Source organism: Nyctibius grandis, chromosome 2 (genome assembly GCF_013368605.1).
Source record: "Nyctibius grandis isolate bNycGra1 chromosome 2, bNycGra1.pri, whole genome shotgun sequence".
NCBI classification, from domain to species: domain Eukaryota; kingdom Metazoa; phylum Chordata; class Aves; order Nyctibiiformes; family Nyctibiidae; genus Nyctibius; species Nyctibius grandis.
Genome location: NC_090659.1, coordinates 110,131,346 through 110,145,443, shown reverse-complemented (window position 1 = coordinate 110,145,443; position 14,098 = coordinate 110,131,346). Strand labels below are relative to the sequence as shown.

The following is a 14,098-nucleotide window of genomic DNA, read 5'->3' as shown; positions in this document are numbered from 1 at the left end:
TGCAGCCAGGATTGGGACAGAATTTGCAACTGAATTAGCAAGTTAACGAGACAATCTATTTGAGAAACATTTTACAGCTTCTAATTCCCAACCACATTAAAGGATTAACAGACAGTATTTTGCCAGCCAGTGAGACTGATCCTTTTCTGTGCCACACGAAATGCTCCTCTCCTCTCCTGCTCTTTACACCATACCGCAATTCCACTTAGCCCTATCCGTGTTACTGAGAGTGGACGCATGTGCCAATTTTATCCCATTTTCCCTTGAGACCCACAAGCACCATTGGTCATTTTAAGAGCTGGACACCTTCAGATACTGCACAGAGCAGCTCGGTTGTCACCTAAACTATGTAGTTGATTTTTCCATCATGTCCCAGGGGAAACAGTGTATAAAGTGCTGTGGTGTACAGTTTTACTACGACTGTACAGAAGGTTGGGGTGTGTGTGTTTATTTTCCTGTTTTGTTTTTAACACTGTATTAAAAACTACCAGGAAATCTTGGTAATTTGTCCCTGATCTATCCAAATGCCTGCTGCAGTAGTCCATGCAGGTCTCTATAGCCCTTGGTATCAACCTCACGGAAGAAATGCTGGCTGGGGTTGAAATACCGTTAAGCACATGTAACAGGTGTTTCCAAATGCTCTAACAGTCAGCTCCAATTAAATATTCGTTCTCCTGACACAGAATGCTGTTCTTTCACTGCTTAACACAAAAGGTCACAACTCATTTCTGTTTAAAATCTGAGAAGCCATGAGCTTCTGAAGTTGAAATCGCTTCCTGCATGATTGTTCTCATACCACCTTCATACAACTTGTACCAAGGATAGATTTTATTCACAAGGTTATAATAATATGTTCTGGAAAAGTAAAAATCTGTTGCCATCAGACTTAATCTTGCCCCATTGTATAACTTTGGAAGGATCCAGAATCCATCTGTACTTGGTAGTGGTGCAGCCTTGATTGAAATGCTGTTAAAGATGCCGTTGCTTCAAGTGTAAAGTACCATTAGCCTTTGTCAAAACAGATTTCACTGGCAATAAAATAATGAACAGTTCACACTATTGTTATAGTGTTAATCATTTAAATCCATAATTATATGGTATACATTAACTGGGCAAAGCACAAATGCTGATGATTATAATGCACAGCTATTGTCATTATTTAGCTTTCAACAAAGAAGAGTTTATGTAGGCCTTAATGTGGCAAACAGTAGTCTTACAAAAATAATAAATAATATGATCAGATTGGGGAGGCTGCACTTTTTCCAATTATTTGGCATCTAAATGTGACCTATCTATGTACTGTCCCTTTACATTCATTGGCATGAAACAGGTTTACCTACATTATGAATAATCTGACATTAGATCCCTATCACAGTGAAATGGGATAAGTTCCTGTTTCTCCTCTTTAACTCCTTAAAGTAGTGTAGGGAGCTACTTCTGATGCAGTTCTAGTTCTGTGTGTACTCTGTGAGCATTTAAATTTGGTAAGATGACTCTTACCCACTGTTTCACATACAATATGCAGTGTGCTAATTAGGTCTTTAACATCTCCACAATTCACACTAAAATGGTGCTGGCACTTTTCCACCTCACATCTTAAAAACTAACAACCCTCAAGGATCTTTGTTTTAATCCCAGTAGCAATCTGCAGACACAAAAAATGAAGTGTTAACTGACAGTTTTGAAGACCAGTGACCAGGTCTATTATTTACACTGTGTTAATGAAGATACCACTATGTGACAAATACAGAGATGATTGACAGTAATAGATCATAGTTTCCCTGAGTCTTTCAGTTAATTCATTTCAAGGACTCCACATTAGGCGTTCACAGTAGCTGAAATTTAGGAATATAAAAGACACTGACTCTAAGGAAGGAAACCATCCTTCTAGAAACAAAGAATTTACGAGTGAGATGAAATACAAAAATATGCAACAATGCCAGTGGTCCAAAACATCCTGCAATCCTTAGACTACTGAAACCAAATTTGCTGTACAATTTTCAGGATATTTAAAATTATATTTTAGACTTCTTATTTTTCCTCATATAGTACCTATCTTCCTAAAATATCTTTCAGTCAGACTTATGTAATCACAAGACTTCAAGAAGCCAAATTTTTAAAAATGCCTTGTATTACAAAATTTACATTAAAATTCAGAGAACTAGCAATATTATCATAACATTTACCCAAGACATCATCACCAGAGATAATGTCTGATATGCTTGCAAAATTATGATTTTAATTGTGTTGCTTAAACTATAATATCTTTACATAAAATTATGATGTGTTTGCATCACAACTATTTCAGAATGACAGATATAATCTGGTGATTAATATATAGAAATTTTAATACAAATTTGCATTTTTGGGCCACTGCACTGGAATGAGTCAGTTCTTTTGAATTATTCAAAATTATACACTTTCCAAAATAGGTTTAAATTTTAACTACATGAATTTAGTTTTAAATTAAGTTCCATAAATATATATAGCTCAGTATAACTTAGTGTATAAAATAAGAAAAACATATAATTTTAAATGCATTTATCTCTTTCAAAGTTGTGAGGTGACAAAAAAGCCTACATTTCAATTCATTTTTTTCTTCATCACACCAGCTGTTTATATAACACTTGAATTAAACTATTTAAGCACATCCTTAATTTTCAGCATGTTTTAATCTCATTGAAATTGATGGGATTTAAATATATCCTTGTATATTTTACTGAGTATGAATGTCCTTAAGAACATCCTAAAAGGCAAACATGCTTAAATGCTTTGCTAAACTATGGGCTATGTACTATATCTGAAGATGCTACCCCATAAGATGAATTTGGGCCAACTAAGTATTTAGAAAATAAAATTACGACAGTTCTATTATGGAGATTAATGAATAGCTCTTAATTGTGCCTTTGAAGATGACTGGGCCTGGGGTGGGGTAAATACAGGCAGATTCTCTCATATATTGAGGCCTGAAGCAGAGTAATGCCAATGCAGAAGGCAGGTTGTGAGTCTGCCTTATTTGCAGCCAACACCAAGTCATAGAATCATAGAATCATAGAATGGTTTCGGTTGGAAGGGACCTTAAAGATCACCTAGTTCCAAACACCCTGCCACGGGCAGGGACACCTTTCCTCTAGACCAGGTTGCTCAAAGCCTCATCCAACCTGGCCTTGAACACTGCCAGGGAGGGGGCATCCACAGCTTCTCTGGGCAACCTGTTCCAGTGTCTCACCACCCTCACAGTCAAGAATTTCTTCCTAAGATCTAATCTAAATCTACCCTCTTTCAGTTTAAAACCATCCCCCCCTCATGCTATCACTACATGCCCCTGTAAAAAGTCCCTCCCCAGCTTTCTTGTAGGCCCCCTTCAGTTACTGGAAGGCTGCTAGAAGGTCTTCCCAGAGCCTTCTCTTCTCCAGGCTGAACAAGCCCAACTCTCTCAGCCTGTCTTCATAGGAGAGTGTTCCCAAAATATCCTCAGTTACCCTCCTTAGCCCATAAGCTGTGTAGAAGTCCACACTGGTCACAGAGCACGGGCTCTGCTCTGTGAATCCACCTAGATACAGCACGGCAATGATGAACATGAAAAAGGTTTCAGCAGTTTCTGCATCTGTTCCCCTCCCACCTATGCATCTTTTGTCCCAGTTCCTCTTAAAATTCCCATCTTAAATACTGCTGTAATGACAGCTGTGGCGTAAAAGGCAAGGCAAAAAAGGCAAGGCAAGGCAAGGAGCAACCCTTAATGTAATGTTGAGTCCCTAATGACAGAAATGACCCACCGGCACAGCTGCATTACCTTACAGTTCATGCAGACGTCATTGTTAGCAGCCATAATCACCATCATGATCAATAACAATTCATTCAAGACTGGCATCTTCATTCTACAAACATATTAGAGAAACATATTAAAAATTATTCCTGTCTCTAATGGGAATGGATTCAGCACATTTTTTATCCTTTGATTGCATGATTTTGCACAGCTGTTTTCTGTGTGCTTGCCTTTTTGCATAGTTTAAAACCTGTTTCATTCCTATTGAACTACCTTTCCCCCAAGACAACTGTGTGAAGTATTGCGTCATCACATCAATATTTAATCACCTTTGCTGCTTCATGCTGTTTGGAACTTCCTTGAGTCTATGAGCTGGCTTCACTTGAAGAATCAGTGTATGTTATGAAAATATGATAATAAATGACTGTTTCTGGAATCTTATAAAAAAGTCTCTATACATGCACTGGCAATCGTGTCATTCTCATTTTTCATTCTTCCTTGAATTCCTTTACTTTAAATCTAAACTAATACCTAAAATGATCTACCTACACTGCTGCCTACGTCTATAAGGTTAAAGAGTCTTCTCCTTAGCAGGAAAATTAAGTATTTCCATAATTCTGTAAAATAAAAACCTGCAATATGTATGTTTTACTAAAAGCATATTGAGTAAATATAGACTGTGATGGAAAGAAACAGAAAAATGGTGTAAAGAGCATTTAAGCCACAGTGTCCTGATGTTAATGACATACCTTTGGAATTAGCTGCTTAGCTGAGTGTATAAGCCAACCCCAATTAATCTATACATCTATATTTCTTTTTTCTTTATAGAAAGCAGAGATTGCTGTTGCGCCTCTGACCATCACTTTGGTACGAGAAGAGGTCATTGATTTTTCTAAGCCTTTTATGAGTTTGGGGATATCCATTATGATCAAAAAGCCCCAGAAATCTAAACCAGGAGTATTTTCCTTCTTGGACCCTTTGGCGTATGAGATCTGGATGTGCATAGTCTTTGCCTACATTGGTGTCAGTGTGGTCCTGTTCCTAGTTAGCAGGTTTAGCCCGTATGAGTGGCACACAGAAGAACCAGAGGATGGGAAAGAAGGACCCAGTGACCAGCCTCCCAATGAGTTTGGCATATTCAACAGCCTCTGGTTTTCCCTGGGTGCCTTTATGCAACAAGGATGTGATATTTCCCCAAGGTTTGTGTCAAATCTTTTTACATTTGCATTTTATCTTCAACACTGAAGCTTAAAGTCTTCCTTCGTTTATTTTCCTGGAAGTGTTTTGAAGTTCATTCTTTAGGAAGCCTTTTCATTTTTTTTTTCTTTTTTAATAGCTATGATAAGGGCAACAGAGAATCTGCTTTGAATTTCAGTCATTACTATTATTTTACTTATGTCAATGTGCATAAACCACAAACAGTGCTCAGAAACAGCAGCTATACACTGGGGCAATTCCACTGAGTTGACTTCAGAGGAACTCTGTTGCTGCTAAATTAGTTCTATTGTATTACAATTATGAAATGTACACTGTTGTGGTGAATATTTGCCTTGCATGAGTGAATGTCCCATTTCTGTTCCCTATGAAGTTCTACAGCAATGCTTCCAGAATATCACTATCTATGAGAAAGAGAATATTTGACCATCTGTTTCTGAGAAGCCACGCTGTATGGCTAAGCTATGCCTTGCAGAGTGTGTGCCTCAGATGTAATATGTGATCCCAGTCCTGAATTTCTCAACCTTTTAAGATGTTCTGGAACTTTAGGGTGCAGTAACTACAGCTTCTTAATTAAACATTATGACCCAATCACTCAAACTTGAATGCTTCATTTTAGCCATTAACAGTGAGATTTTGAGGGTGTTCAGCATTGGCCTAACTCTGCTATTATTGAAGGTAGCAATAAAACTGCTGCTGTTTAAAACTGGATGTACATTACTTCTCAACAGCCTTCTCATCAAATTACAGGTATTAAAATGGAACATATACTTTTTTACTTAACATAAGTATCTCTATTACTACAAAATGCTTGCTGCTTAAATAAGAAAAATGTGAAAGTTCAAATGATGGCAGTAGCTTGCAGAATGTTTGATAAGTTTGGGTGACAGGAACATTTTAATCCTAGAGCCATCATAATCCATGTGCAAAGCCTTTTGTGTCTTTTTTTTTTAAGAGGACCCAGAGAAATCTACTGATTTGCAGCTCCCATGCTTTACTTTTGTCTCCAAAAAGAGATTACCTATCCAGTATTTTTGACAAAATTTTTGCTGTTAGGCATTTCCTGAAATAACAACAATACTGGGATTACTTTTCAAGAGAGTTCATACTTCTTTATGTGCATGATATGTATTAATACAGCATACTGTGTACTGTAGGCATTAATATTCAAGAGAAAAAAGCATTTATTGGTATTTAAAATGCAAATTATCTCCCTTCCATTGACACCTACCTAATGATACGTGTTCAGCAATAATGGTGCCTTCTCTCTTTCTCTATCTCTCTTCGTGGCTTAAAAGACAGGAAAATGTGCATTATCTTATTCGTGTTTAGATCCCTCTCAGGTCGCATTGTTGGAGGTGTCTGGTGGTTCTTCACGCTCATCATTATTTCATCCTACACTGCTAACCTCGCTGCTTTCTTGACTGTTGAGCGAATGGTCTCGCCCATAGAAAGTGCAGAAGACCTTGCCAAACAAACCGAAATTGCTTATGGGACACTGGACTCAGGGTCAACCAAAGAGTTCTTCAGAGTAAGTTGGCATGTCTGTTAGAGCAGCTCTCCCTACCGACTGCTCTTATAAGATGCTTGGAAGGGTGAAATAATGTTACTTTGAAATTATATGTAATATAGTTTGTAACTCCTGCAATACTTTAGCTACATTTTTACCCCCACAACACCATTTTTTGGAGTTTTCAGTTATTTTAATTTGTGGAAAGCTTATTGATCCTGTCACATCGGGCAAAAGAGGTGCCTCAAGGGATACTGAAGCCACTGATAATTAAAGCAGCATTGCACTATTGATTCATTTGAAGCTACAGTACTGAAATGATGTGTAGCATTGAAAGCCTGTGATGATAATATGGCGTATTGTAGGTTTTGTTTCTGCTTATGGATTTGCTTTAGGGTCTTGGACGGTGGGCAGGAAACGCATTTTTTAATTTGCTGACTTTCGGATGAATAATAAAGAGAAAATATATCTCGGGGGCATGCGGTTGGAGCATTAGGAAATAGCCTAAATAGCCATTCAAATGTCTGTGCTGTCTGTATTGATTACTTCATTTTCATTTGCTTTCCTGTGTTAGTGTGGTTGGTATGTAATCCTCATTGTTTGCCAGATGGAAAACAGGGAGCCTGGGCATCACAAGGAGTATGTAATAAACAGTCCCTCCTGCTCTATTTCATGTCTCTAGCAGATGAAAGTTAAGCCTAGCTGACTCAATGTGTGTGAGTTTAGTGTTTGAACATGGCTCTGAATAAATGCTGTGAGACAGTAATCCTTCCTTGGAAAATACAGTTTAGGAGCATTATTTATCTGAAAGTTGCAGTTTAAGGTATTTTTAGAAGAAAGGAAGATGGAGTGATAATTTCTTCTTATTGTCCAATTGAGAAAGGGGACTGTGCGTTGTTAGGTACTTCCACACACCTTGACTGTTTTCAGTTTGGCCAAACTGGACTCAATGAATCATTAACAAAATTACGGATGGGATTTGTGGACTAGGCAGTATCAATTCCAGGGCAGCTGCTGAGTGACCCCAAAAGATCTGGAATGAAATAATCTTTTTTTATTGCAAGAGATATCCTCATAGAAGAACTTGCAAATATTTTCTCTTAGCTTTAAAAAAGATGATGCCTTATAAGATATAAATGGCACTTAACCAATGTACAGTGGTTGAGCCTTCGCATAATGAAGCTGAACAAGGAGTTTAGTCTAAGCTAGTTTTCTAGATTTCTTCTGTAGACACTGGAGAAAGAAAAGCACCCCTGTGTACCCTGTATGGGACAAGTGTGTTATGCTGAAATAAATCACCTCTTTGCATCAACTCTAGAGGGGCCCCACTGAAATGGCCGAGGTGCTTGGTACGTCATTATTTAATGGATACAGTTCAGTGATAGGTTTCTAACTACACCTGTCTTCTATAGCCAGGGTGTTAGTATACACCTAAATATGACACTACAGATGCTCTCAGGGAGCCTTATTTTTTATCCCGAGCGCTAGAAATTCAGCTTGTGGTCCCTAGAAGCCCTGATTTCACATCAGGTGTCTACAAAAATGGTGACATTAAGATACAAGAGGCTTGTCTGAGAATTGAAATATTTTGATCCTGAGATGGCTGGATTTCCTATTTTCTTGAAAAGAGTATAATCCCTCAGTACTCATTGTTTATATTCATCTATGCTTAACCCATATATTCTTCTTTAGTTCAATTTGTGGAAAGTTAGGTATGTAATTCCAGGAATTCCAGTTTCAGACCATAACAAGCTGAGGTGGTAACCACAGTATGTGCATACAAATAGTTCTTTCAACTAGAATAAAGCTGTGATGATAGTTAAAAACATGATGCTGTGGACCAGGCAGGTTTATTTAACTTTGGATTTATTAACTTGTTGTGTTGTCAGGAGTATCCAGTGCTTGCATTTTTTTTAGGTGATGACGCAAAAATTAATTCCCAAGGAAACAGTAAAGAACGAAGGAATGGTGTTGTTTTCTTAAGAGTTTCAAAACACTTTTACAAGCCATTATTTTGAAGTAACGAGGTCAGGTCTTTTGACATAAAACCAGTCTTGGTCACAAAATTTCATTATTCTTTTAAATCATCCTGTAAACATAGATACTTTTTTGTTTAAATCAATATTTCATGCAAGATCTCTCCTTAAAGAGAAGATTCTTTCTCCATCTATAATGACAACCATTCTTTCACTTTAATCTTAAAGGGTTAAGAGATGAGGTGGTAGATGCCCTATCCCTGGAAACATTCAAGTTCAGGTTGGATGGGGCTCTGAACAACCTGGTCTAGTTGAAGATGTCCCTGCTTACTGCAGGGGGATTAGACTAGATGACCTTTAAAGGTCCTTCCAACCCAAACCATTCTGTGATTCTGTGGTTCTATGATTCTATGATTCTATGATATATCAAGATTTAGACTATGTTGATTACTTTTTTTAAAATGGTGTAATTGAGGCCCTGTTATCAAACGATTTCTGATCTCTGTAACAGTATAGTGATTGTTAATGCTATTATATGCACTATTTCTAAAAATATTTTTCACAAAACAGGGACAAAGATAAAATGTCATTGACAGATAATATTTGCACAAACACTGTTTGCATAATACATAGATTAAGACCTAGCCTGAAACAATAGTAGAAGACTTGTTTCCCAAGTCTAGCATTTTGTGTGGTTGGAAGCAAACACCATCAGTTTTGGGATTAAAGTCATGTGTAACTTTTCTGTCAGTGATTACTATCTGGCTGATGAGCCTTCTGGACATGTTCTCATCATTTGATCATTTCTGATCAAAATGTCAGAAACTCTGAACAACTATTCAGTCTGCATTGATTCCAGATTGAGAACAGAAAAGGGAAAAGTTATTTTAAAGCCAACGTAAAGAAAAAGAATACTTTGATACTATTAGATATTTACTTATTTCCTGTTTTGGCCACAGTGAGCGTTGCATTTTCTGAGCAGCTTGCTCAAGAAGAAAAGAACTTAGTTTTAGCAGTCCTACTCATGTAAATTATCCTAGCTTGGCTGACTGCAGGGGAAAGCTGTAATGTTTCCTCATATGATAATAAGGAATATCTATTGGTTCACTCTTCAATTTTCACTTTGGATTGACATGTAGAAATTGAATATTAATAAATGAAAGCTTGGGAGAAGAAAATGTTCTTACAGAGCAGATGCCTTGTTAGACTTGCCATACTTTTTTGTCTCTTGATGGGCAAAGGAAACTAGATCCTAAAAAAATAGATTTAAATGTAACCTTTTTCTATTGTTACAGGGCATTATCTCCTCTTACTAGTAGAGCTATTTTATGTGTTGTGTGTTTTTAATTTTGAAGGAAAGTGACCTATTAGATGTTTACTTTATGAAGAATCTGATGAAATGGATGTTAAGATGTAAAAAATTATTGGAAGTGAAGGCAGACGAAGGCATGTAAACATTCTTGAAATGATGCCTGATTCATTACTGCTCTCTTCCATGTTTTTTTTTTCATTCTTTAAATTTAAATCCATGAACTTATATCAGCATAAGGCAAAAAGAATACGAGTGGCTTAGCTTACACTCTGCTCTCAGCCACTATTATGTAAATGAAAAGTAGCTGTAACTACAGTGGAAAGAGAGGGTGACAAGGCAGGATGTGATTATGGACATGCACAGTTGTTGTTAATATAAGTTTTGTTATATTTGACAGAAAGATAAAATGATGAATACGGACAAGCTAAAAAAGCAATGATAATTTATCTTATTCTGTTATATGGCATTTTTTATTGAACATTTCTGGTTAAATGCCACTTACTTTCAAGTTATACCAATCATTCAGTAACTGGCAAAAAGAAGTGCTTCAGGGAAATTACCTATACAAAGGCTCAGTTGCAGGCGTTTTAAAGCTATTGTCAATTTAAATAATACCTAGATTATAGGATTTTGTATTTGTTTAAATATTCTAAGGCCTTTTGTTTTGGGGGTTTATAATAACGAATATTTTCCTGGAGTGCTCAGCACGGCGTAGAAATGAGCTCATAGAACAAATCTTGCTTAGCTAGATACTCCTGTTGACTCAAATAAAAGCTGACTTGAACATTGGGTTAAAAAGTCCTTTTTGCATCATGCATAAGAGAAGACAAATGATATCTGTTATTAAATAAAAACACTGTATAGTGTTCAGCTGATGCACTGCTGGTTTGCATGTATGTATCCCTGTTGGTGGAGGAAGCAAAGGAGTTGTTGAACGAATCTAATGACCATGGGCAGCTTCTCAGCCTGACAGCATTTCCTTTTTCCTTCTTTCCTTCCTTCCTTCCTTCCTTCCTATGAAAATTGTTATTTCTTTTTATTTTTATTAAGTTTTATTTTTGCTTAAGTCTTCACTTGTGGTTAGACTATGCATTCCCAGACAGGAAAATTTCCAACTAATGCACTCTAAGACATGAATTCTTGCACATTTTTTGAGCAAGCACATTTCTTACTCAGTTACTTGCAGGATCAGAGTCTTTAAAATAAATCCACTGATATTGCGGTTCTAAAAACATACCTAATACTTTGCTAAGACAAATGCTTAGGGCATTTTATTTCCTTTAATAGCATATTTGGTCCAATTTGCTGTTTCCATCTTTTATTGTGAACCATGTCTTGAAATGTGCAGCCTTTCTGAATGTAAGTTGAATGAATTCTGGACTCTGACTGTTGAGAGCAGAAATCTTTCTTAAGCTATTGTGGTTTTGATGGTGTAAGAAGTGGGTGTTAGACCTGAAAAATGCTTCAAGATTCAGCTCAGCATTTATGGGGAGATTATTTTATTGTTTCTTTTTCCCATACAGGTTTATTGTGGATATCTATTATTTCATATATAATTCCCTACACAGTTCACAACACTTTGACTGTGTGAACTGCCTTTATCTAAAAGTAAATTCAGGTCTTAGCTTTGCAGTTATTGTATTGTGGCTGCTAGAGGCAAACTGGACCTAAAGATAACATCTGATTTTATAGTATTGATATTGTTATTTCTTGTTTCTTTTAAAATAGTCATGGAATTCAAAGAAAATCCTTATCCAAGTATGATTTTCCCAACCCCAGTTGTTTGAAAAATTGAGTATGATTGCTTTTATTTTGAACAGTGCCATTCTGAAATCTTGCAACATTCTTTTGTTCTGGCTTCTTTTTAATTTTCTCCAGAGATCAAAAATAGCAGTGTATGAAAAGATGTGGACCTACATGAAATCAGCTGAGCCATCAGTGTTCACTAGGACTACTGCAGAGGGAGTAGCTCGTGTCCGCAAATCCAAGGGCAAGTTTGCCTTCCTGCTGGAGTCCACCATGAATGAATACATTGAGCAACGAAAGCCATGTGACACCATGAAAGTGGGAGGAAATCTGGATTCGAAAGGCTATGGCGTAGCCACACCGAAGGGTTCTCCATTAAGGTGGGTGGAATAGTATAACAATAGAAAATGTGTTGTTATAGTATTCCACCTTCCCTGATGTCCCTGATATAGCTCTTTTTGTTTTGTGTGTGAACATGGTATGTTATTTTTCTTTTCTTCCATTTCATATTTTTTTTGATCAACAAAGGTAACCATTTCTAATTGCAATATGGATTTAGCAGCTATAGTTGGCATATCTTTCAAGGCCATATAAAAACCAAACTGGTTGAACACTAGCTACTTGAAGTCAGCCTCAATAGAATTAACATCAGCTATTCTATTTCATCAGCTTTTTCACCAAATTCAACCGTTTATGGCAGTATTGTGCCTACATTATCTGCATCAGTATCTGCATCAGTAATATGCCTACATTTTATGTTTTGTTTATTGATCTTGGCTGGTAATTTCTGGATAAGAAGCTGCTTGTAACATCTTTTTTCAAATGTCATCAATTGGAGGCAATTAGTCCTTCATTAAAGCAAATTCATTAAAGTACTTCTTTAAAGCACCTTCTTATTTAGAAAAAAAGTTTGTGTTTCTACCATTATGCATTTCAGTACTGCCTTCAAACTCACCAGTATTTTCTTTATCATGGTATCATCAGACGCATTCAGTCAAATAGGAGAGTTTTTAATTCACACGCAGAACATCATTTGCTTTTCATTCAAGTTGTCAGGGAAGCAGAAGTGAAGGTACTAATTCTGTGTTAAAATTGGCAGTATGTACCATTGTGTAATTTTTAATGTTTAAGGCAAACAAAATTTGCCTTTTTCCTCTGGTAGACTTGCCAATTTTCTTCAAGGCAAAAGAGCAATTAGCAGATTGAGGGAGTGTGGCCCGTGGAGTCTTACAACGATAGGGTGCATGCGGATGGGGGAGAGGGAATGGCCCGCGGAGCAACCAGCACCCCACTTCTCAGATTTCACCCATGTGCTCATGATAAAGGATTACAACAGGCTCTGATGGAATAGATTCACAAAGGAGATGAAGTGAGTCGAAGGGAGGAGTTGCAAGTGCAGAAGGAGACATAGTTCTGTGCAGGAAATAACTAAGGAGGTACCTGTCTACATACATGACTGTGGAGGAGACATCATTACCACTCTGCAGATAACTAGACTCACTCTTAACTCACCAGTTTAACCTGCGGATAATACCACAAACCTCAATAGCCTTAACTGTATTACACGGATGTGAATAGGAGTACCATCAGAATCATTTCCATCCACAGCAAAATAAGATTTGTATGTTCAGGGGAAACTCAGGGCAGTAATTTCAGTGATTGAATATGAATTTTTAGTCCTTAACATTCAGTACTTCTCACATTTAAAAACTGCCACCTTCACTGCTGAATAAAGTAGTAAGAGAACATAAGGAGGTGAGAGAGGGAAAATGACAACACTAAAAATATTAATTATAAAGAAAACATGTCCAGAACTCATGGGGTTGTTGAAGGTAGAAGGCAGCAGATAATAGGAGAGACTGATCTATTATCTGGATATATTTTCAAAGCACTTATTTTTTATTTTCTGTTTCTAATATATTGCTATCTCCTTCTCAGTGTTTCAAACAACCTAGAAGTGGTAGGCAGCACTGCAGTTTAGTGGAGATGCTTTCCCATAGTAAAGAAATGCCCATTGCTGACACAGTCATGCTTTACTGTGCCAAAGCTGGGGCAAACTTTTTAGGAATCACTTCAGCTGCTGTCGTATATATGCTAGCAGTGGGCTGTTTGCTCTAAGCGTGCTTTATGGTGCTCTTCAGTTCCTCCTTTTCTGCAGAGCATCCAACACCAACAAGAGACAGCCTGTTATAATGAGCCAGTGAAGGTTGGTTTGTGTCAAATTTGGGCTTATTTCAGATTTGTTCAGTTGACTAGGTAAAAATATCTAGGAGTAATGTGGACGAGACATAAAGCAGTTAGAAAGAAAAGGGTCTAGTAAGACGGTTTAGTAAGAACAGAGAGGAAGAGCACAACCATGACTGTAAGGATCAAGTAGGAAATCCTGGTTCCATCCCAGCTAAAGACCGAGCTCCCGTATGTTTCAGTGAGGCCACAGTTTGGTCGGGGGTCAGCAACTATCATTAGGGTGATGTGATCAAAAGCATTTAGATTTTCACATCCTACCTTCAAATGTGTTTCAAAAAGGGGAATAGGGGAAATTTTACCCAACCTGAAAATTGGACCAAATCTTC

General features: G+C 37.2%; 1 protein-coding gene across 2 annotated transcripts in view; it reads left to right on the top strand.

Annotated features, from left to right (window-relative positions):
* Positions 1-14,098, top strand: part of GRIA4 (glutamate ionotropic receptor AMPA type subunit 4) — a 251,465-nt gene that overhangs the window by 198,816 nt on the left and 38,551 nt on the right. For both annotated transcript variants that reach the window (XM_068395590.1, XM_068395591.1), the window contains exons 11-13: positions 4,595-4,965; positions 6,314-6,512; positions 11,658-11,905. In XM_068395590.1, the coding sequence (XP_068251691.1) occupies positions 4,595-4,965; positions 6,314-6,512; positions 11,658-11,905 (818 nt within the window). The remainder of the gene's footprint in view (positions 1-4,594; positions 4,966-6,313; positions 6,513-11,657; positions 11,906-14,098) is intronic.